The sequence below is a fragment of the Sciurus carolinensis genome, chromosome 3, assembly GCF_902686445.1.
Source record: "Sciurus carolinensis chromosome 3, mSciCar1.2, whole genome shotgun sequence".
Lineage (NCBI taxonomy): Eukaryota > Metazoa > Chordata > Mammalia > Rodentia > Sciuridae > Sciurus > Sciurus carolinensis.
The window spans coordinates 120,839,849-120,858,515 of record NC_062215.1 but is presented as its reverse complement, the minus strand read 5'-3'; the positions used below and the strand labels follow the sequence as shown (position 1 = coordinate 120,858,515).

Genomic DNA, 18,667 nt, shown 5'->3' with positions numbered 1-18,667 from the left:
TTCCTCCTCTGCTAAATGGCCAACTCAGATGTTTATGAGCAGTTTAGCTCAGGGGGCTCAAGTGCTTGCTAACCAGTTGTGTGGGTAATTTTTTGCCTCAATAAATTTGGATCACAACTGTATGCCAGGCAGGCTAAATGTTGGAAATACAACTGTAAACATGGAGGACCAAGGACCTTAATCTCTTTAGGTTTTTAGCCAAAGTAGGGAAATGGAAGACAGAGAAAATTACAGCAGCAATGATAAATGTACTACAGGAGTAGTGCTGTGCTGGTGAATGCTTAGTAACCGACTCTGATAGAAGAAGCCCTGATTTGTAACTTTTGCTTACTTTGGATGTGTAAATACTCCCACCCACCCTGACTGCTTTCAAGTCACAGTTGTGACATCATTGAACCCTGAGTTGGGAGGCAATGCACGCAATCTCTTCTCAGGGCAATATGAACCAACTCCAGTACCCCACTCTATGGAAGTACTTTCAAAGGATATCTCATCCAGTTTCTGGAATCATTTCTTTTTGGTTTGGGGAAAAGGATTCAAGTGGTTTCGACATTAATTTTTTTTTTCCCCTTGAATTTAGAAGGAATCAAATGTTAAGAGGTATAAAGTGCATTTTATCATATCTTTAATATTGGATTTTTTGTAAATATTTTTACAATAGTATATGAGTAGAAAAGAGTCCAATAAATGTCGTTGTAAATTATGATCATTTTGTAGATCAGGGGTCAAATCTACCTCTTTTACATATGACTTTCCATCAGGAGACCCTTGATGACCTTCCTACATTTCACCTGTTCAGTGGGTCTGTTGGTCTTCATCATGGATTGATTCTACAAACATTGACAGAGTCCTCGGTCTGTGCCAGGTTCTTCATTACAGGTTTGAGTCCCTTGTTTCCCAGTGTCCTGAAGAGGGACTCAAACCATGGGACATTCTTCCTTGTCTCTCGCCAACTTTTTGTAGGCAGGTTTGCTGCCAGTCCTTTTATCTGTTCAGTTCACACCTGTATTCTCAAGCTGGCTTTCTCTTTGGGAATATTTCTCTACCAGTGAGATTACCCAAAGAACCTTTCTGGTGATCTTTTCTTGCTTTTGAGATTTCTCCTTTGACACAGAATGATAGGTGACCCTTTCTGAACAAATCTGGATGCTTGATTTTTCTGCAGTTTTTCTATTGTGCAGTCTATCACCCCAGCCATCCCATCAGTCGTTTTTTGAATGCTTACATAGTAGCAAATGTGCAAGACTGGGAACATTTATTTACCATTCAGAAATTTTTATTTGACATAATTTTTTTTTTTTTTTTCCTGTGCCGGGTATTGAACCCAGGGCCTTGTGCTTGTGAGGCAAGCATTCTACCAACTGAGCTACATCCACAGCCCCTGACATAAATTTTTTTTTAATAAAATTATATATTGACACAATTTGTGTCAAGGCCCTTTTTATGATTAAATTATTTAAAAAGTATTTATTGAACTTTTTTCATTGTGCAAAATTTGAAAAAACATAAAGGAAGAAATAGTAATTATATAATCTCATAACCTAAGGTTAATCATTAACTTTTTGGGGAGTATCCTTACAGCCATATTTTACATGTACTTGCAAAAAAATGGGATTATACCCACTTTTTACATAACTTTACTACAGTGTGAAAATGTTATCAATTTTCTTTGATTTTTTTAAAGACATGATTTTAAATAATGGCATGACATTCCATTTTCAAGTTCCTTATTGCTGCTGGTAGAGGCCTCTTTATAAGTCAGCAAGTGCTATCTTTATCATAAGCTGCAAGAAGGCAAGAATCAAACGTTCAATTGTCCTTCTTAGGCAACATGCACAACCAAAAGATATCTAAAGTAATTTGATTATATATATGCTGTGTTCCTCTAATTACCATTTAAAATAAAGGAGCAAGTCTGTCTAAAATGTATCTCAGTTGGTATAAAAGTAACTGTAAGCTCTGGATGATTCTGGGAGGACAACCTAGAGTTATCATACCTCTGGTTGGGCTTTGTATAATATTCTTACAAGGAATTGAGGTCTGCATAAAGTCATGGAATTACCAGGAGTCACCCAGTGTCTCTAACCTCTTTTTCATACATGAAGCAACTGAAACAAGGATTGTTACCTGCTGAGACTAATACCCATGTCTCTTAACTTCCTTCTGGTCCTATGCTCTTTTCACTACAATCTGCAGACTAAGCTTATTCTTAAAAATAAAGAAGATACATTTATCTTCATGTTGTTATGGGAACCGTTTCCCCTTATAGTACATGCATGCTGGCACAAAAATCTCATGGTAAGGTCCTAGGTATGCATCCAAGAGAATGTAAGCATATGTCCACCCAAAGACTTGTACATGAATGTTCATAGCAGCATTATTCAGAATAACCAAAAATGGAAGCAATGCAAATGTTCATCAACAGTGGAAGGGGTAAACAAAGTGCAGTATATTCATACAATGGAGTAGTACTCAGCAATAAAAAGTAATGAACTATTGATAAATGCAACAATGTGGATGAATATTGAAATAATTGTATTGAATAAAGACACCAGAAAAAAAGAGTGCAAATTGTATACTTTAATCTAAATTCAAGAAAATGCAAAGTACTCTGTAGAGACAGAAAGATCTCGGTTACCTGGGTACAGGAGTGGAGTGACAAGGAACCACAAAGGGGTAAAGGAAACTTTGGAGGGTTATAGATACATTTCCCACTTTGATCGTAGAAGTGGTTTCTGGGTTGCATGCATACACGTAACAAATTGTACACATTTATTACATGCAGCTTATTGTATGTCAATTAACTCCACTAAGTTTAATTTGCGAGATCTCCCTTTTAAATTTGAAAAGCAGGAATGTGACAAAAAACTCACTGAAGTATCTGAAGCACAAGAAAACTAAAATTGCTTCTAGAGATAACTGACAACCAAGGTTCCATTCTAGTATGATAGTTTATCTGAAGAAAACATTACTATGAGAAATGCGAAGTCATAAAAATAAAAAATAGAAATGACATTTTTGTCCCTCTGGTGATCATGCCATTTCCTCATGTCCGTACAGTTCTCTATATCATAATCTTTTCAGTGTTCTATTCAATTTGTTTTTTTAAAGAGCAATAACCTTGCTGTATTTTTCCTGAACTATTAGACTGTTGTTTTATATACAAGATGGCCAATCGCTGGTGTGTGTACGTGGGTGGGTATGCAGAAAGCTACACTGTGTCTATAAATTTTAGCAAATGCTGTAATTTGTTTCGGTTATTTTATAGTCAGGTCTCAACAGCGGCACCAGAAACAAATTGGAAATTTCTAGAACCATATCCTCTCTACAAGATGAACACTGTATAGTTTTTCTAAATATGTGAACGCAGTAACCAAATTTTTCTTATCCATGTACTGTTTTAAAACAAAGAACTGCTATAACACATATAGTCTGCAACGCCGACAGTAATTTTAAATTCTTTTATTAAAGATTGTTTTCTAAAACAGAAAGTTTTATTTTCCACACCCTCCTTCTTATTTTCTTAGCAATTTTTTTCCCCCCAGTCATTATTCCCATTCTGCAGACGGGGAGGCGCATACAGGTTTTGCTTTTTTTTTTTTTTTTTTTTTTTCCACAGTGCAGAGGGGCAAAGAAAGAAGCAACTCTCAACTTTTCAGTTCCATTTTGAGAACCGATCACATCCAACTCCAGAGACGCGACAGCCCGGCGAGAGCAGAAGCATTTCTCCCCAGGCTGGGTGTGGGTCGGGAGCCAGGCGCGCTTCCGCGGGAGAGGGGGAGTCAGGTGGCAGCGGAGCGGGAGTCGGAGCCCGAACAGCGCGGCGGGGGCGCGAGCAGGCGCGCCTCCCTCCGGCGGGCGCGGGGAAGCAGCCCCCGCGCACGCGAGTCCGCCGGCCCCGGGCTCCTGCGCCGCGCTGCGATCCGCGGGCGCGCCAGGGGCGCCCGGGCGCCCGCGCCTCCTCCCTCGCGCGCCCGCTCCCTCCCCGCTCCCCCCGCCCGCAGCCCCTGGCAGGTCCCTCCCCCCATGCCTGCTCCTGCGGCCGCCGCTGCCGCCGCCGCTACCGGAGGCGCAGGAGCCTCGCGATAGTGTTTGCACAGGCGGCGCGTGACGCTGCCGCCGCCTGTAACTGATGCAGAGGTTATCCCGCCGCCTCAGCCGCCACCCACCGCCCGCCGCCGCCGCCGCCGCCACCCGGGCGACGCCGGGGGCCGACGCACTGCAGAGGTGCCGGCAGGTTCCGCCCGCGGAAGTCTCCTCGGCCGGCGCAACCCGCGCTCCGCCCGCGCTCCGACCCCGGCCCCGGCGGGCGCCCCCTCGACGCCTCTGCTGCCGCGCACCCTCCCTCCGCCTCTTCGGCGCGCCCGCTCGCTCCCTCGCTTCTCCCCCCTTCCCTCCTCCCCGTCCCCTCTCCTTCCCTCACCTCTTCCCTCCCCACCTCCCCTCTTCTCGGTTTCCTCCCCCATCCCCTTGACTCTCCCCTCCCAGCCCTCGCTCTCTCGCTCGCCCTCAGCGCGGCCCCCGCCATGACGGAGGCGGGTGCCGGTGCCGTTGCCGCCGCTGCCGTCGCAGGGGGGGAGTCGGGTTCCCAGAAAGTAGCTTGATGAGTGTCCAAAGTAGCAGTGGAAGTTTGGAGGGGCCGCCATCTTGGTCCCAGCTCTCCACGTCTCCAACCCCGGGCTCGGCGGCGGCGGCCAGGTCCCTGCTGAATCACACGCCGCCATCCGGGAGGCCCAGGGAAGGTAAGCGCCGCCGCGCCCGCGCCCGCTCGCGGGCCTCCCTCCGGAACCGCGGACCCACGCCCCGCCGCTCCTCCGTCTGACCCCGGGGTTGGGGGTGGTGGCGAGGTGGGCGCGAGGCCGCCCGGCCCGGGAGAGATGGTGCGCTGGCTGTGGTTGGTGGTTCGCGGGTGGCGGAGGAGACGGACGAGGGGGTGCGTGCTGGTGGGGACCGGGTGAGGCGCACGGACTCGCCGGGGTTCCAGGGAGCCAGTACTTCGAGGGTGGGAATTCTGCCCCCCCCGGACGCGAGCCTCTTTCTGCTCCATTTGCTAGTACACTCAGTACTCTTAACCTCCTGGCCTCCGGTCTCTGGTGGGCTTTCCCTCCCGTTGGAGCATTCATCCTGGAGCCCCCTCCCCTTCCCCCGCGCACTCCTCCCATAGAGGCGGTCCCCACTCTGCGAGGTTTGCTGCCCCGGACCTGGAGGATGCCCCTCGCTTGCAGGGTGCCTGTCCTTTGGGGAGAGGCGCTCAAATGATCTAGGCAGACTTTGATCCCTAGCGTGGTCCCCTACAGCAATTCAAACGACAGACTGACTCGTGGGCAGACTGTTTAAACCACCCCTCCAGATGGTTGCAACTTTCTCTCCTTCGCCATCGCCTCCTGCGTGTTTGTGCGTTATCTTCTCGAGTGCAAGTAGGCTACTGTTCCTCTCTGACAGGGTTGTGGGTTTTGTGGGAAATGTCTGCGTAAAGGTTACTGCAAACACGCACCAGATCGGTTACAATTGTTTTCTAAGTTTTCTGGCTTCTTGCATGCAAGTGTGCTGCCACCAGATGTAGCAGTTACACAGCTAGTAAGGCAAAGGAGAGTGCTTTTGACTAAAATTTCAACTTGCTGTATTTAACTTTAAGTATACGACATAAAATGGAATTTGGGAGAGCACGCATTTATGGGGGAAGAATAAATGTGGATCGAATCTCTTTTAAGCTCTTTTGTCTGGAAAATGCGTAGCGGTATTCATCAGCAATTGGTAAAAGGGTTGTTCACTCCCAGTTGTCTCACACAAGGAAATTATAGGCACATTAAAAAAAAAAAAAAAAAAAAAACGTTTGTAAGTCCAGTAGTCTAGTGAATCTTTTAAAGAAATCAAGAGCTTCCACTTACATAGGAATCGATGGGAATAATTTATTCTGAAATTATCTATCGATATTTATTATTAAGAACCATGACAATTGTTAATCAAGTGTTTTGTGCCCCGAATCCAGTGGTTCAGGCATAGCATTCTTTGTCATTTTGTTCCTGTGAGCATGTGTGAAAGTGACAATAGGCTCAAAGATTGGCATGAATATGCTTTAGAAAATTCATGGAAAGGTTTGATTTATGGCATCCATTAAACATGCTGACTACATTGACAGACATTTCCCCCTTTTATCTCACCCCCAACACTGATTTTTCATTATTAGAAGGTAAAAGCTTAATTTATTGAATGACTGAAATTTAATACATCTGATGATTTTTCTTGAAAATGTGTTTTTAAATGTGATTTGTAAATAGAGCAGGAGGTGCTTTTAGGATAATTTTACTTGGGTCTAGTTTCATTAAGGTGTTTAATGATAGTAAAAGACCATTTTATTTTTTAAAAGTCTGTATCTTTTTATCATTCATTCATTAATTTCTCAGGTACTTAATGGGCCATTACCGTGAACTAGAACCTGTACTAGATACTGAGGGCATAGTGTTGAATTGTTCAGTCTGTTGATATCTGTTATCAGTGTTGGAAATTTGGGAGTCACATAATCTAGATTGTGAGTTTCTGAGGTAATTTTAACTCTAGTCAAACTTCTTATTTGTATATACTATTCTGCACTTTTCTTGATGTTTGAAAACTTTGAAAGGTTGGAAAAATTTAGCTTGAACTTCCAAATAACCAGAATTTTTTCCAGCAGTTAGATTTCAGATTTTTTTCTTGTAACCTATAGCAGTGAGTTTCTGTTAATTCATGAAATAATAGGGTATGCTTTTATGAAAGTTATACTTCACATCAAATACTTATGGGGGGGGTGTTGGAGATCAAACCCAGGTCTGGATTGTGCCAGGCAGTGCTCACTCTCACACCAAGTACTTGTATGGCCCCTGTGGAATATTTCTTTTTGACTAACCAGCAGATATGGTAAAACTATGTTAATCCTCTAGAGTTATATATTCATTTTGAGACTTTGTGGTGTACTCTCAGATTTCACTAATGCTAATAGGAATTGTATATATGAAGCACCAGATATCAAGATGGAGGTGTTTGCTATTCAGTGAAGTCCCAGTTTATTTTAACAAAGGCTTCAGCTCCTTTTGTAGGAACATGTTAATATGTTTCATAAATAGAAGGTTTTTTTTTTGGGAGGGGGTGTCCTGGGGATTGAACCCAGGGGCACTTTCTCACTGAGTTGCATTCCCAGCCCTTTTTATTTTTCATTTTTAGACAGGGTCTCACAAAATTGCTGAGGGTTTTGCATAGTTGCTGTGCCTGACTTCAAACTTGCAGTCTTCCTTCCTCAGCCAGCCAAGTTGCTGTGATTACAGGTGTGCAACACCTGCATAGCACTGAAGTTTGCGAGAACTTTTGACTTCAAGTTACTGCTTGTAAGAACTGTTAATATTAATGGAATTTGAAATAATTGAATGTCTGTATCAAGAAGAGAACCAACTTTGTTTCTTGGAAAAATTGAACCAGTTTAACTTTACATATAGTAATAGAAAAATTTAAACTTCAAAGAGATACACATGTGTATGTACATATACAAATATTTTATTTGTGATGAACTCCTTTTAAGCAAATTTAACCCTGAAAATGAGTTAAAGATAAGAATGGCATATCTGTGGAAGTTACTTATTCTGAAATTTTGACATTTGAGACCTGTAATCTAAGATGATAACCTTATTATTATTATTTTAATTTTTTTTCTTTTTTTTGGTATTAGGGATTGAACTCAGGGGTGACTTACTGCTACATTCCCAGTCTTTTTTATTTTTTATTTTAAGACAGGTCCTCACTAAATTGCTGTGAAGGTCTTGCTAGGTTGCTGAGGCTGGCTGAGAATTTAGCTATCCTCCTGTCTTAGCCTTCCAAGTAGCTGGGATTACGGGTATGTACCACTACACCTGATATAAACTAGTTTTTTTTTTTTTTTTGGGTGGTACTTGGGATTGAACCCAGGGGAATGCAACCACTGAGCCACATCCCCAGCCTGTTTTTTAAAAAGTATTTTATTTAGAGACAGGGTCTAACTAAATTGCTGTGGCTGGTTTTGAACTCTCGATCCTCCTGCCTCAGCCTTCTGAGCTGCTGATTACTTTTAGTGCTCTATATTTTTACTTTCCTCTTCTCTTTCTTACCCTAATCCTGTTATCATGGTCATATAATTTTATTTGATTTGTGGGTAAAATACAACTTTAAACATTAAGAGATTTAGGAATCTACTTGAATTTAGGGATTTATCTTATGAGTATATTATAGACTATTTTCTTTTCTTTGGGTTCTGAAGCTTTTGTGTGTTTGTGTGTGTGCAGGGCTGGGATTGAACCTACGGCCTCATGCATGCCAGACAAATGCCTGAAGCTTTTTCTTTTATCAGCCTTTAAGTTTTCTTAGAGTGGCTCAGCAATGTAGCTCTAGATTTTCTTATTTATTTATTTAGTACCAGGGATTGAACCCAAGGATGCTTAACCACTAAGTCACATCCCCAGCCCTTTTTGTTTTTTCTTTTGAGACAGGGTCTCACTAAGTTGCTTAGGGTTTTGCTAAATTGCGAGGCTGGCTTGGAACTTGGAATCCTCCTACTACAGACTCTTGGATTTTAGGTGTGTGTCACAGTGCCTGGCCTAGATTTTCTTTTGAGGTATTGAACCTGTAATCTCCATCTCATTTTGTCTTCTGTAATCCTGTGATTAAGGAGGTAAGAAATTAAGTTTTCAAATAATGGTAAATTTTGTTTTGTTGAAGTTCAGGAACCTACTATGATATTGACTAGATAAGCAGATGGGTTTTGGTTCTTTCCTTCTTTTTTTTTTTTAAACATGTCAGTACAAGGGTATTTTTGAATGGGCTAATTGCTGAGAATCAAATGATAGAACATACAAAATATTTGCATTTTTTTCCTGTACCATTTTTCCATACTTATTTGTAAACAGTGGAAGTAATTTGGTCTAAAAGATGGCATCAAACAGTACAATTAAACTGTTGCTTTCTCTGTTTTCATGTTTGAAGACTGCATTCCTTAGATAGAATAATTAAAGTATTTGAACTGACATGGTGGGGCATGGTAGCACATACCTGTAATCCCAGCAGCTTGAGAGACTGAGTCAGAAGGATCGAACTTTCAAGACCAGCCTGGGGCAACTTAGTGAGACCCTGTCTCAAAATGAAAAATAAAAAAGGATTGAGGATGTGGCTCAGTGGTATGGCACCCATGGATTTAATTCCCTGTACTATTAAGAAAGAAAGAAAACATGCTTTAACCTTTTTTGGTCTCAGGATCCCATTATTTTCTTTAAGAAAAAAATTAATAAAGATCCCACACAGTGAATTCCATTAGTTTGTATAATTGTAATGCACCAACAAAATTAAACAACCCTAAGAGATTTTGTTTATGTGAGTTATGTCTGTTAATATTTGCTGAATTAGAAATTGAGACTTTTCAAAAATATTTATTAGTTTGTTGTAAAAGAGGAGTAAAGTAACTATATATTAATAAGTTTTTTTGTGAAAAATAAAAATGTTCCAAAAAATTAGTGCAGCTAGGTGGCATTGTTTTATAGTTTTGCAAATCATTTTGATTTCTGGCTTACTAGAAGATAGCAGGATTTTGCTTCTGCTTTCAGTCTGTTGTTACATGTTTTTATTGAGGTATGTGAAGAGATTTCACCCTCATATAGATATGTAGTTGGAAAAGGAAGAAATATTTAATAGCCCTTTAGAGTAAGTATTCTCTGGTATTACACCAAAAATCGACAAGTTGCAGTTTTTCCTTAAAAGTTTACTTGCAATGTGAAAGTGCTTTAGTACTCCAAAATATCTTTAGAACCACATAAAATCTTTGGACCATTCATTAACCTAGAGAAGAGACTAAAGGGTGGGATACACATGACTGTCTTCAGATATTTATTTCACAAACATAAATAGGAGCGAGAATAGATCACTCTCCTATGATGTTTTTGTTTATTTTTTTTTTTTTGGTACCAGGGATTAAACCCAGGGGCTCTTAACCACTGAGCCGCATCCCAGCCCTTTTTATTTTTATTTTGAGACAAGGTCTCACTAAGTTGCTTAGGGCCTTGCTAAATTGCTGAGGCTGGCTTTGAACTTGAAATCCTCCTGCCTAAGGCTCTTGAGCTGCTGGTATTACAGGTATGCGCCATGGTGTTCTCCTGTTTTGGAAAGCAGACCTGTAAGTCAGTCAGGAAGACAGATTGAATGGAGTACAGTTTTTGACAAAAATGTAAAATATTTAGCTATTAGACTTGCCCAACAATAGAAAAGTACATAGCTGTAAGAATTTAGAGTACTAGAACATTTGTGGGGGTGTGTGTGGAGATAAATTACAGTTTCTTATATTAGGTTCTATTGGATTTAACAGTTTTTAAGGTCCATGGAATTTAAAAATGTAAATATTCCCTGATTCCTTAAAAATTCCTACAAGTAATTAAATTATACTTAGGTATCTTTAACATTTTTGAATATTCTCTCAAATCAGTAGTATGAAACTATTGTTGACTTCATTACTATTTTGTATTTTTTATTGTGACTTTCCTCTGATGATGTTGCTGTATTTTCTGGACTCAACAAAATCCTTCTTTCTGAAATTTTGCTAAATTTCTTGTAAAATGTAATAGCTTTGAAGACATTTCAGGGAACCAAATGTTTATGATATAATTCAGTTGAATTGTAATATATTTACGCAGAGTTTTAGAGTACTATGGAGACTGATTCTCAATTTTGAAAGAGAAATTATAAACATAGTCTATGTAATCTTTTATTTGTAATTGTTTATATGATTTCAGAAGTAATATGCTTAAACCGTTCTGATGTTTTCAAAGCTAGAGTAGGAAAAGTGTTTAAATTAATCTCTCTTGAATGTAAAAATGCACATTAAATATAACCTGGACATAAAATAAAGTGAAGAATTTAATTTTTGTTTAGAGACTTATACTTGCAATATTTACTTGTAAAAATCAGTATTTTAATTATATGGAACATTATCTCTTCTGTGAGTTGGATTTTTAGGTGACTGGAAGTCAGGCATAAATTCTCATAACTTTTTTGAGGCCAACTTAATAAGCGTAGTAAGTGATATACCAGCTTGAGACTGTTGTACTTGTTGCATTTGGGTTTACAGCTCATTTTCTATAGAAAAGTCATAGAAACAAGCTATTTAGTTTCATAACTCCTTCATGCTTTTTCATTATTTTTAAGAGTCTTAAAATAATTTGCAGGAATAGTGTTATAAGTAGGAGAAGTGTGGTATAGGTGAGAAAGTGATTGCATTCCAGTGTAGTCACTATTTTGCCAATAATTAACTGTGTGACTATGGGCAAGCTGCTTAGTTTCTTTGCTTGGGTTTCATAAAACGTGAGTTATACAGCTGAAAGGTTCCTGGAAGCAATCTAGTACAAATCTTTTATTTTACAGATGTGGAAACTTAACATAATTTGCCCAGACTCTCACTGTTACAGATTTGGATCAAAATTCCTTTTATTGACTCTCAGGGTAGTGGTTTTCCCAATAAGCTTTATGGTTTTCTTTTGATTTATAAAACTGAGGGGGTGGGATTAAAGGCACTCAAATTGTCTCTTGTAGCTCAAAAATTCTTGTGACATTAGAATATAACACCCTGGGGGAAAGTTTGTAGCTTTTATTTATTGGCGAAAGAAATGTTTCTTGAAGAAACAACATAACCTTTTCAAGATCCAGGTACCCACAAGGCCGAGGCAGGAGGATTGCTTGAGCCAAGCAGGAGGATTGCTTGAGCCAAGTAGTCAAAACCCGTCTGGACAACAGAGCAAGATCTTATTTCAGGGGGGAAAATCATGTTTTGGTTTTTTTCAGACTGTTTAGGTTTATGAACATGGTAAAAAGTGTGCTAGGTAGTCTTGGTTTTTGAAAATGATCTATGTACTAAAATACGTATGTATCTGTTAAAAATTATGTAAATTACCTAACTACCAATGTGGTACCCTCAATTGAAATAATTAGATGTGATGCCCTGAAGTGAAATAACTAAATGATTTACTCCTCAGAAAATATTTCTGGAGTATGTTTTAGGCTGAACTGCCGTTCACCTCTAGTTAAGTGTCTATGTTCTTCAACATTCCATAGGATTTTCTTATTTCTATAGTGCCTCTATTGTGCTACCATTTATTAAAATTTTGTTACCTACTAGACAGAAAAGTCTTGAATTCAGAGACTGTTTTGTTCATGTCCATATTTGCAATATGTAATAGGATGCCCTCTACAGAGTTGTCATGCAACTAAAGTTTTGTTGAAGGAAAAAAAAAAATACACATACATTTCAGACTCAGGAAGATATGTATTTTGGTAGTTGTTAAGGAAGTTGTATTTTCGAAGGTGATATGGATAATAGTAAAAACAATAACTGAAATTTATTGAATTTGCATTTGTTAATTCATTTATTCTTATAACCCTGTGAGGTATATTCAATTATTATTCTCATTTTACAGATGAGAAAACTGAAACCCAGAGAAATAAAGCGACTTGTCCATTATGACCCAGAGTAATAAATGGTAGTTCTGGGATTTGGAGCAAGTCCCTGTATTTTAATAATTAGGGTATATTGCCTAAGATATCACAGTTTGGTTTTGAATAATTTTTTAGTTCTTTTTTATTAACCTATTTAACTTACTAACCAGTCTTTTAGGTTTCATTCAGTTTACCTCTAAATTTTTGGGTTTTTTTTCCTTAACATGAATTTTATATGTATGTGAAGGTAAGATTAAAACAAAGAACAACAATAACAAAAGCTCCAATCCAAACACCCAATTTAGAAAGCTATACCAGCTGTGTAGATCTTACATTTCATTTTTTAAAAAGATCAATTTAGTCCCTTCATGGAAAATCTTAGAAATGCATTAATGAAAAATCTTGTTTTCCTGTTTGGTAATCTAATTTGGAGTTCCATTTATCTTAATATTTTGGCTTCACAAGCCCACAGGTTCCATAGAAAGTAAACATTAGAATTTGAACAAGGAATTTTCCATTGTTGATTCATCCTTCCCTTGTTGTGGTGACTCTGAACAAAATTGTGATGCTTTGTGGCAGACCTTTGACTTTTATTAGTATTCAGTATGGGCAGGGAAAAGAAACTTGATGTGCAATCTCTCTCGTATATAGAAAGTGTTTTTTTTAAAACACTTGGTTTTAATTCCTCTATTGCTTACAAAAAAGAAAAAGTCCTTAGTAACATGTACCATATAGGAAATCTAACAGGAGGCAGAGAGAAGTTGAATACATTGATAGGAATTCCCACCATGGAGTTGAAAAATAAGTAGTAAGATCAGGTGATAGATTGTGAGTGTTGAATTAAGTTATCTTATTGTGGCTTCCTTAGAAGGGTCTGGAATTTTGTGACTTTCAAAAAGGCAAGTTATACTTGTACTTAAATAAAAGTGGTTATATTCCCCAAAGATTCATTGGAAAGCCAAATAAATATGAGTGGTCTTTTTTAGGATACTTATGATGTGTTCTTCATCTTATGTGTATTCTTAGGAGTTGATTATACTCATAAATATGTGCTTTTCTTTGGAAACTAATCAACTGAGAAAATGTCACACTTCCTTTAGGTTTAAAATTTTTAAGCTATTTCAGTAAGTGCTGATATAGTTAAATGTGATATATTGTGTAATTTCATGTTTCCTACTTGCTATTATGTATGTATTTCCCATTTTGATGAATAGTAGTACTACTGGGAAGGGTTCAAGGGGTTTGTGTGAAGCTAATCATATTCATTCTCTGTGATGAGACCACAGGTATATTTTAGTTTTTTATTTACTTTTTAATCAATAGTGCGTTCTCCTCTTAAAAATACAGTTTTTCCCTATATAGACTTTTTTTTTTCTTTTTGGTAACCATCCATGTAATTATATGGATTATATGGCTTAGTTAGCTTGTATACGTTTTTACTTACTTCCTTTACTTAAAAGTACTAACTCTAGGTACTGTTCTGGGTACTGCATAAATACAAGCTCATTTACTTCTCCTAACTTTACATGAAGTAAGTACTTTTATTATTCCTTTTTTACAGATGAGGAAATTGAGGCATGGAGATGTTAAGTATTTTTCCCAAAGAATATGTATCAGAGCCAGTATTTAAACTGGATTTGAGTGCATGCTTTTTAAGGATTATACTGTTCTGTCAATGTTATTCCATTGGATGGATGTACTATAATTGACCATTCTTTAGCTAGTGTGGTAATCATGAAAATCTTGGTTGCATGTGTTCAAAACTTAACAAGCCTTGTTGAGTTAAAAAAATAAACTTACTGGTTTACATAACTGGGAATTGTGTGTGGAAGAAGATGAATGGATTTGGAACAATAGATCCAAGAGGTCAGATAATGTCAGTGGGTCTTTCTGTCTCCGTTTCTGGGTTTTTCTAGCCTTTTGCTCTGGAGATCCAGACATATACCTGTAGCTTAGCAACAGCACTTGAAAGATAACTACTCTTTCCCAGTGTCCCTATATCAGTTCTGGGTTGATGCAGATCTATTTAATTGTGAGTTCCTTCACTACTTCTCAGGACCTGGGAGATGAGGTACAACAATGACAGCCATTAAAGCTATGGGTACGGTAAGAAAGTCATGGTTGACTGTTCTCTTGAGATTGCATGGATTGAGTGAAGTGTAGTTTCCTGAGGAATGGATGATAGTGAACAAAACAACAACTATAAGGAGCTGTTTAGATCATTTCTTTTCTTTTCCTTTTTATTCTGTGGCTATGAGATAGTGAATAAAAGGGTTTTTGTTTGTTTTTTTTTGTTTTCGTTTTTTAGACTATTCTCACTGACAGAATCATCAGTGCAAAGAGTATGAGATAATTTTAGGAACTTGGGTAAATGTTGCCAAATTATATTTTGAAAGGATTATATTTATCTCATGTACCAGTAGTGTATGAGATGAATGTGTATTTATGAACCAGTGAGTTCAATCCATCCTAGAAATCTTAAGCTCAGGTATTATTAACATATGCCTTGCACTTAACCAAGGGTTGCAAACTTGACACTGAACCAGTATCCAATCCAATTTATCAACTATTTTATTATATTTTCTCTGGATATTTCATATTCTCATATACATACATACATACATATACATATGCATAGACATATATACACAACATATATATATATTTACATGTGCATATATATGTGTGTGCATTTTTTTTTTTTTTCTTTTTTGGTGATGCTGGAAATTGAACCCAGGGAGTATCACAGGCCAGGCAAGCATTCTACCACTAAGTAATATCTCTAGCCCTTCTCATTATATTTAAAATTTTTAAATAACAAAACCAAAAGACTAAAATATGACAACACCCAGTAAGCTCTCAGGCCTTCTTCCTTTTTTTCATGTCTCCTTTGTCTGACCTAGTCGACAACATTCTGTGGTCATGTGCCACATCAGGACTTTCCTTGAATAGATTATGTTCTTTATACTCTATGATGTTTGCACAAGGCCTGTGGTTGCATTTTTTAGAACATCCCCTGCCTTAAATGGTATGTGACTGCACTTTCTTCATGTGAAAAAGCACTATTACATAGAAAGTTGTTATAATATTTCAAGCACATACTTTGTGTTGGACCTGGGTTCCAATTTGGCTTTTGGTACTTACTGTAGTTATTTAACCTGTGCCTAACCTATAGATTGCCTAACCTATAGATTTTCTTGTTTGTAGATTCTGGAATAACAATAGTAAGTACCTCAAAAGTTATGAGAATTAAATGAGAAATACATGGCATATTAACAACTGGAATGTGTTTCATCTATTACCGTTAAGTGTGGATATAAAGGTACCTTAGAATTTAATTGTTTGATTCTCTCTTTATATGGTGGAGAAACAACAAGAAGTACTATCTGGTTAAATGTTCCTGTGGCTAGAGCACACTTTGCTTACATAGATTGTCTCTCTGGCTAGTTAAAGAATTCTAGCCAGAGAATTTTGTCTGACAGAAGCAGATTTCAGATGATGTGCTCAATTACTGCTTTCCATTTTAGTTCCTGTAATTTTGTATGGCTTGAGAACTGATCAAATGAAGAGACATGGTTATATCTTTTAAGCATCAAGCATTAAATTTGGATTAGCATTATTTTGCTTTATCTTTGATATGCAGTAATAATCTTTAAAGCACTATTAAAAATTTTAAAGGTGACTTGCATTGTGTTTTTTGTGTTCATATTTGGACCAAAAAAAGTGCTTTATGTGCACTATGTACTTAATTATGTTTACTAGCAGGTGTGTAGGAGTATGGCATGGGGATTAGGAGTATGGACCTGGGTTTGTATCTTTTCTCTATCACTTATGATCTCTGTCGCCCTGGGCATGTTATTTCCTGTTGATGCTATATGTATTGGTGAACTTTGCCTTTTGAGAAGAAAGGGACAAAAATCAAGCTAATCTTAGGGAGTCATTGAAAAGTAACTTTTGGGCTACGGTCCCATTTGTACATGTTTCCATATTGCAGTTTTCATAATTATCTTTAAGTGAATGTACACTAATTTAGTTAATATATATACACAAACTTAATCACAGTTACTCATCTCTTTTTTTTTTCACTCTATACTGTGGTGGTATTTATTATGTGTATAATCACTTTTCTTCCTTTTAATTACTTGAGTAAACTTTTAAGGATTTGTTTTATTGCATAAAGGAGGTGAATATTATTTATGTTATTTAATATATGTTGTCATTGTTGTTTTCCCAGAGAGAGGATTGGGATTTTAAGGTCCATGGTTGTTTCTCAAGGATGAATCAATTGTCAAAGCTTTGGTGTTTTATAGAAACTGTACTGGAATACTTTTTTACTCAGCAAGTTTTTTTGGACCTGGAATTGGTGCTGGGAAAACAGATTCATAATACTCCCTGCCTTCTAGGAGCTTGGTTGTAGTCTAGTGAGGAAGATTAACTTATAACATGTAATTCATACTTTCAAAGAACACATTTGAAAGGTGGATTAGATAAAACAGTCTTTGAGTTGCCAATTTTCAATTTCTGAGATGAATGAATTATTAGTATTATTTTGTGTGGTATTGGGAATGGAACCAAGGGCCTCCCCCATGCTAGTCAAGCACTCTACCATGAAGCCACATTCCCAGCCCCATATTAAAAGTTTTACTTTCAGTCATGGTCTTGCTAAATTATCCAGGCTGGCTTTAAACTTGTGAATTCTCCCAGGTAGCTGGGATTATAGGTGTGTGCCGCTGTGCTGTCAGTTGTTATTATAGTTGTAACATATGCTATAGCAAGGTGTTAGGTTCAGTGATTGGTTATTAGAAATAAAACAGTAGTGTAGGATATAGGACTGGTATCTCTTAGAACTCAGTCTTCAAATGGACTAAACTAGAAAATGGAGATTCAGGAACCACAGTGGCATTTTCTCTTGTGGGTCATAAAGCAACTCTTTCTAGTGCTGTGAAGAAAAGTTCTCTAAAAAGAAGTGTGGAGAAAGGTAATTGTATTTCTGTCACAGAGGTATGAACAAAGTACTCTCTAGAGAAGAGAGTTACACAAGTTATCTCTAGTTTAACTGCTATTAAATGGTATTTTGTTGCAGTTGGTGTGTCTTGATTACTAGTGAGGTTGCATTTAATTGATATTTGTATCAGAATCCTATTGTCAGTTTCTTTTGAAGCTATATCTTAGCCATCCTATATATAGTAGTGATGTCAAGCCTTGTTGTATTTGATGGAACCATTTCCTCCATCATGTTCTTTTTTTTTTTTTTATTGTAAACAAATGGGATACATGTTGTTTCTCTGTTTGTACATAGAGTAAAGGCATACCATTTGTGTAATCATAAATTTACATAGGGTAATGTTGGTTGATTCATTCTGTTATTTTTTCCCTTCCCCCCACCCCTCCCATCCCTCTTTTCCCTCTATACAGTCCTTCCTTCCCCCATTCTTGCCCCCCTCCCTAACCCTAACTCTAACCCTAAAACTAACCCCTCCCACGCCCCATTATGTATCATCATCCACTTATCAGCGAGATCATTCTTCCTTTGGTTTTTTTGAGATTGGCTTATCTCACTTAGCATGATATTCTCCAATTTCATCCATTTGCCTGCAAATGCCATAATTTTATCATTCTTTATGGCTGAGTAATATTCCATTGTATATATATGCCACAGTTTCTTTATCCATTCATCAACTGAAGGGCTTCTAGGTTGGTTCCACAATCTGGCAATGGTGAATTGAGCAGCAATGAACATTGATGTGACTGTATCTCTGTAGTATGCTGCATCATGTTCTTTTTTTATATACATATTTTCCATTGTATGATGCTTTATACTTTTGTTGAATTCAATACCAAATTTTCTTTGTCAAATTTTTAAATGTATGTCGTTTAAAGTTATTACCCTTTAAAGTTAAATACTCTATAATTTTATTGTAATTAAGTTAATTTTATTTTTAAAGTTTATATAGAGTTTTATCTTTCATATTGAAGCATAGCATACAGAAAATACAAAAAAAAAGTAATCCTCAGGGAATTATTATAAACCCTGACCTGTGTAACTATCACTCAGACAAGAAATAATATTGCCAGCACTTCAGAAGCCCTTCTCCTTCCACCTGGTACAACCTTCTCCCTCCTTCCCAAAGTAACTATTATTCTGACATAGTTATGCCTGGATTTGAACTTTATATAAATGGTTTCACACAGTATA

At 37.8% G+C, this 18,667-nt stretch overlaps 1 protein-coding gene across 1 annotated transcript in view; it reads left to right on the top strand.

Moving 5' to 3' along the window:
• The first annotated feature begins 4,410 nt into the window (after nucleotides 1-4,410).
• Tlk1 (tousled like kinase 1) overlaps nucleotides 4,411-18,667 on the top strand; it is a 139,350-nt gene continuing 125,093 nt past the window's right edge. Inside the window, exon 1 of the mRNA XM_047543133.1 lies at nucleotides 4,411-4,742. Coding sequence (XP_047399089.1) covers nucleotides 4,604-4,742 — 139 coding nt within the window. The 5' untranslated portion in view covers nucleotides 4,411-4,603. The remainder of the gene's footprint in view (nucleotides 4,743-18,667) is intronic.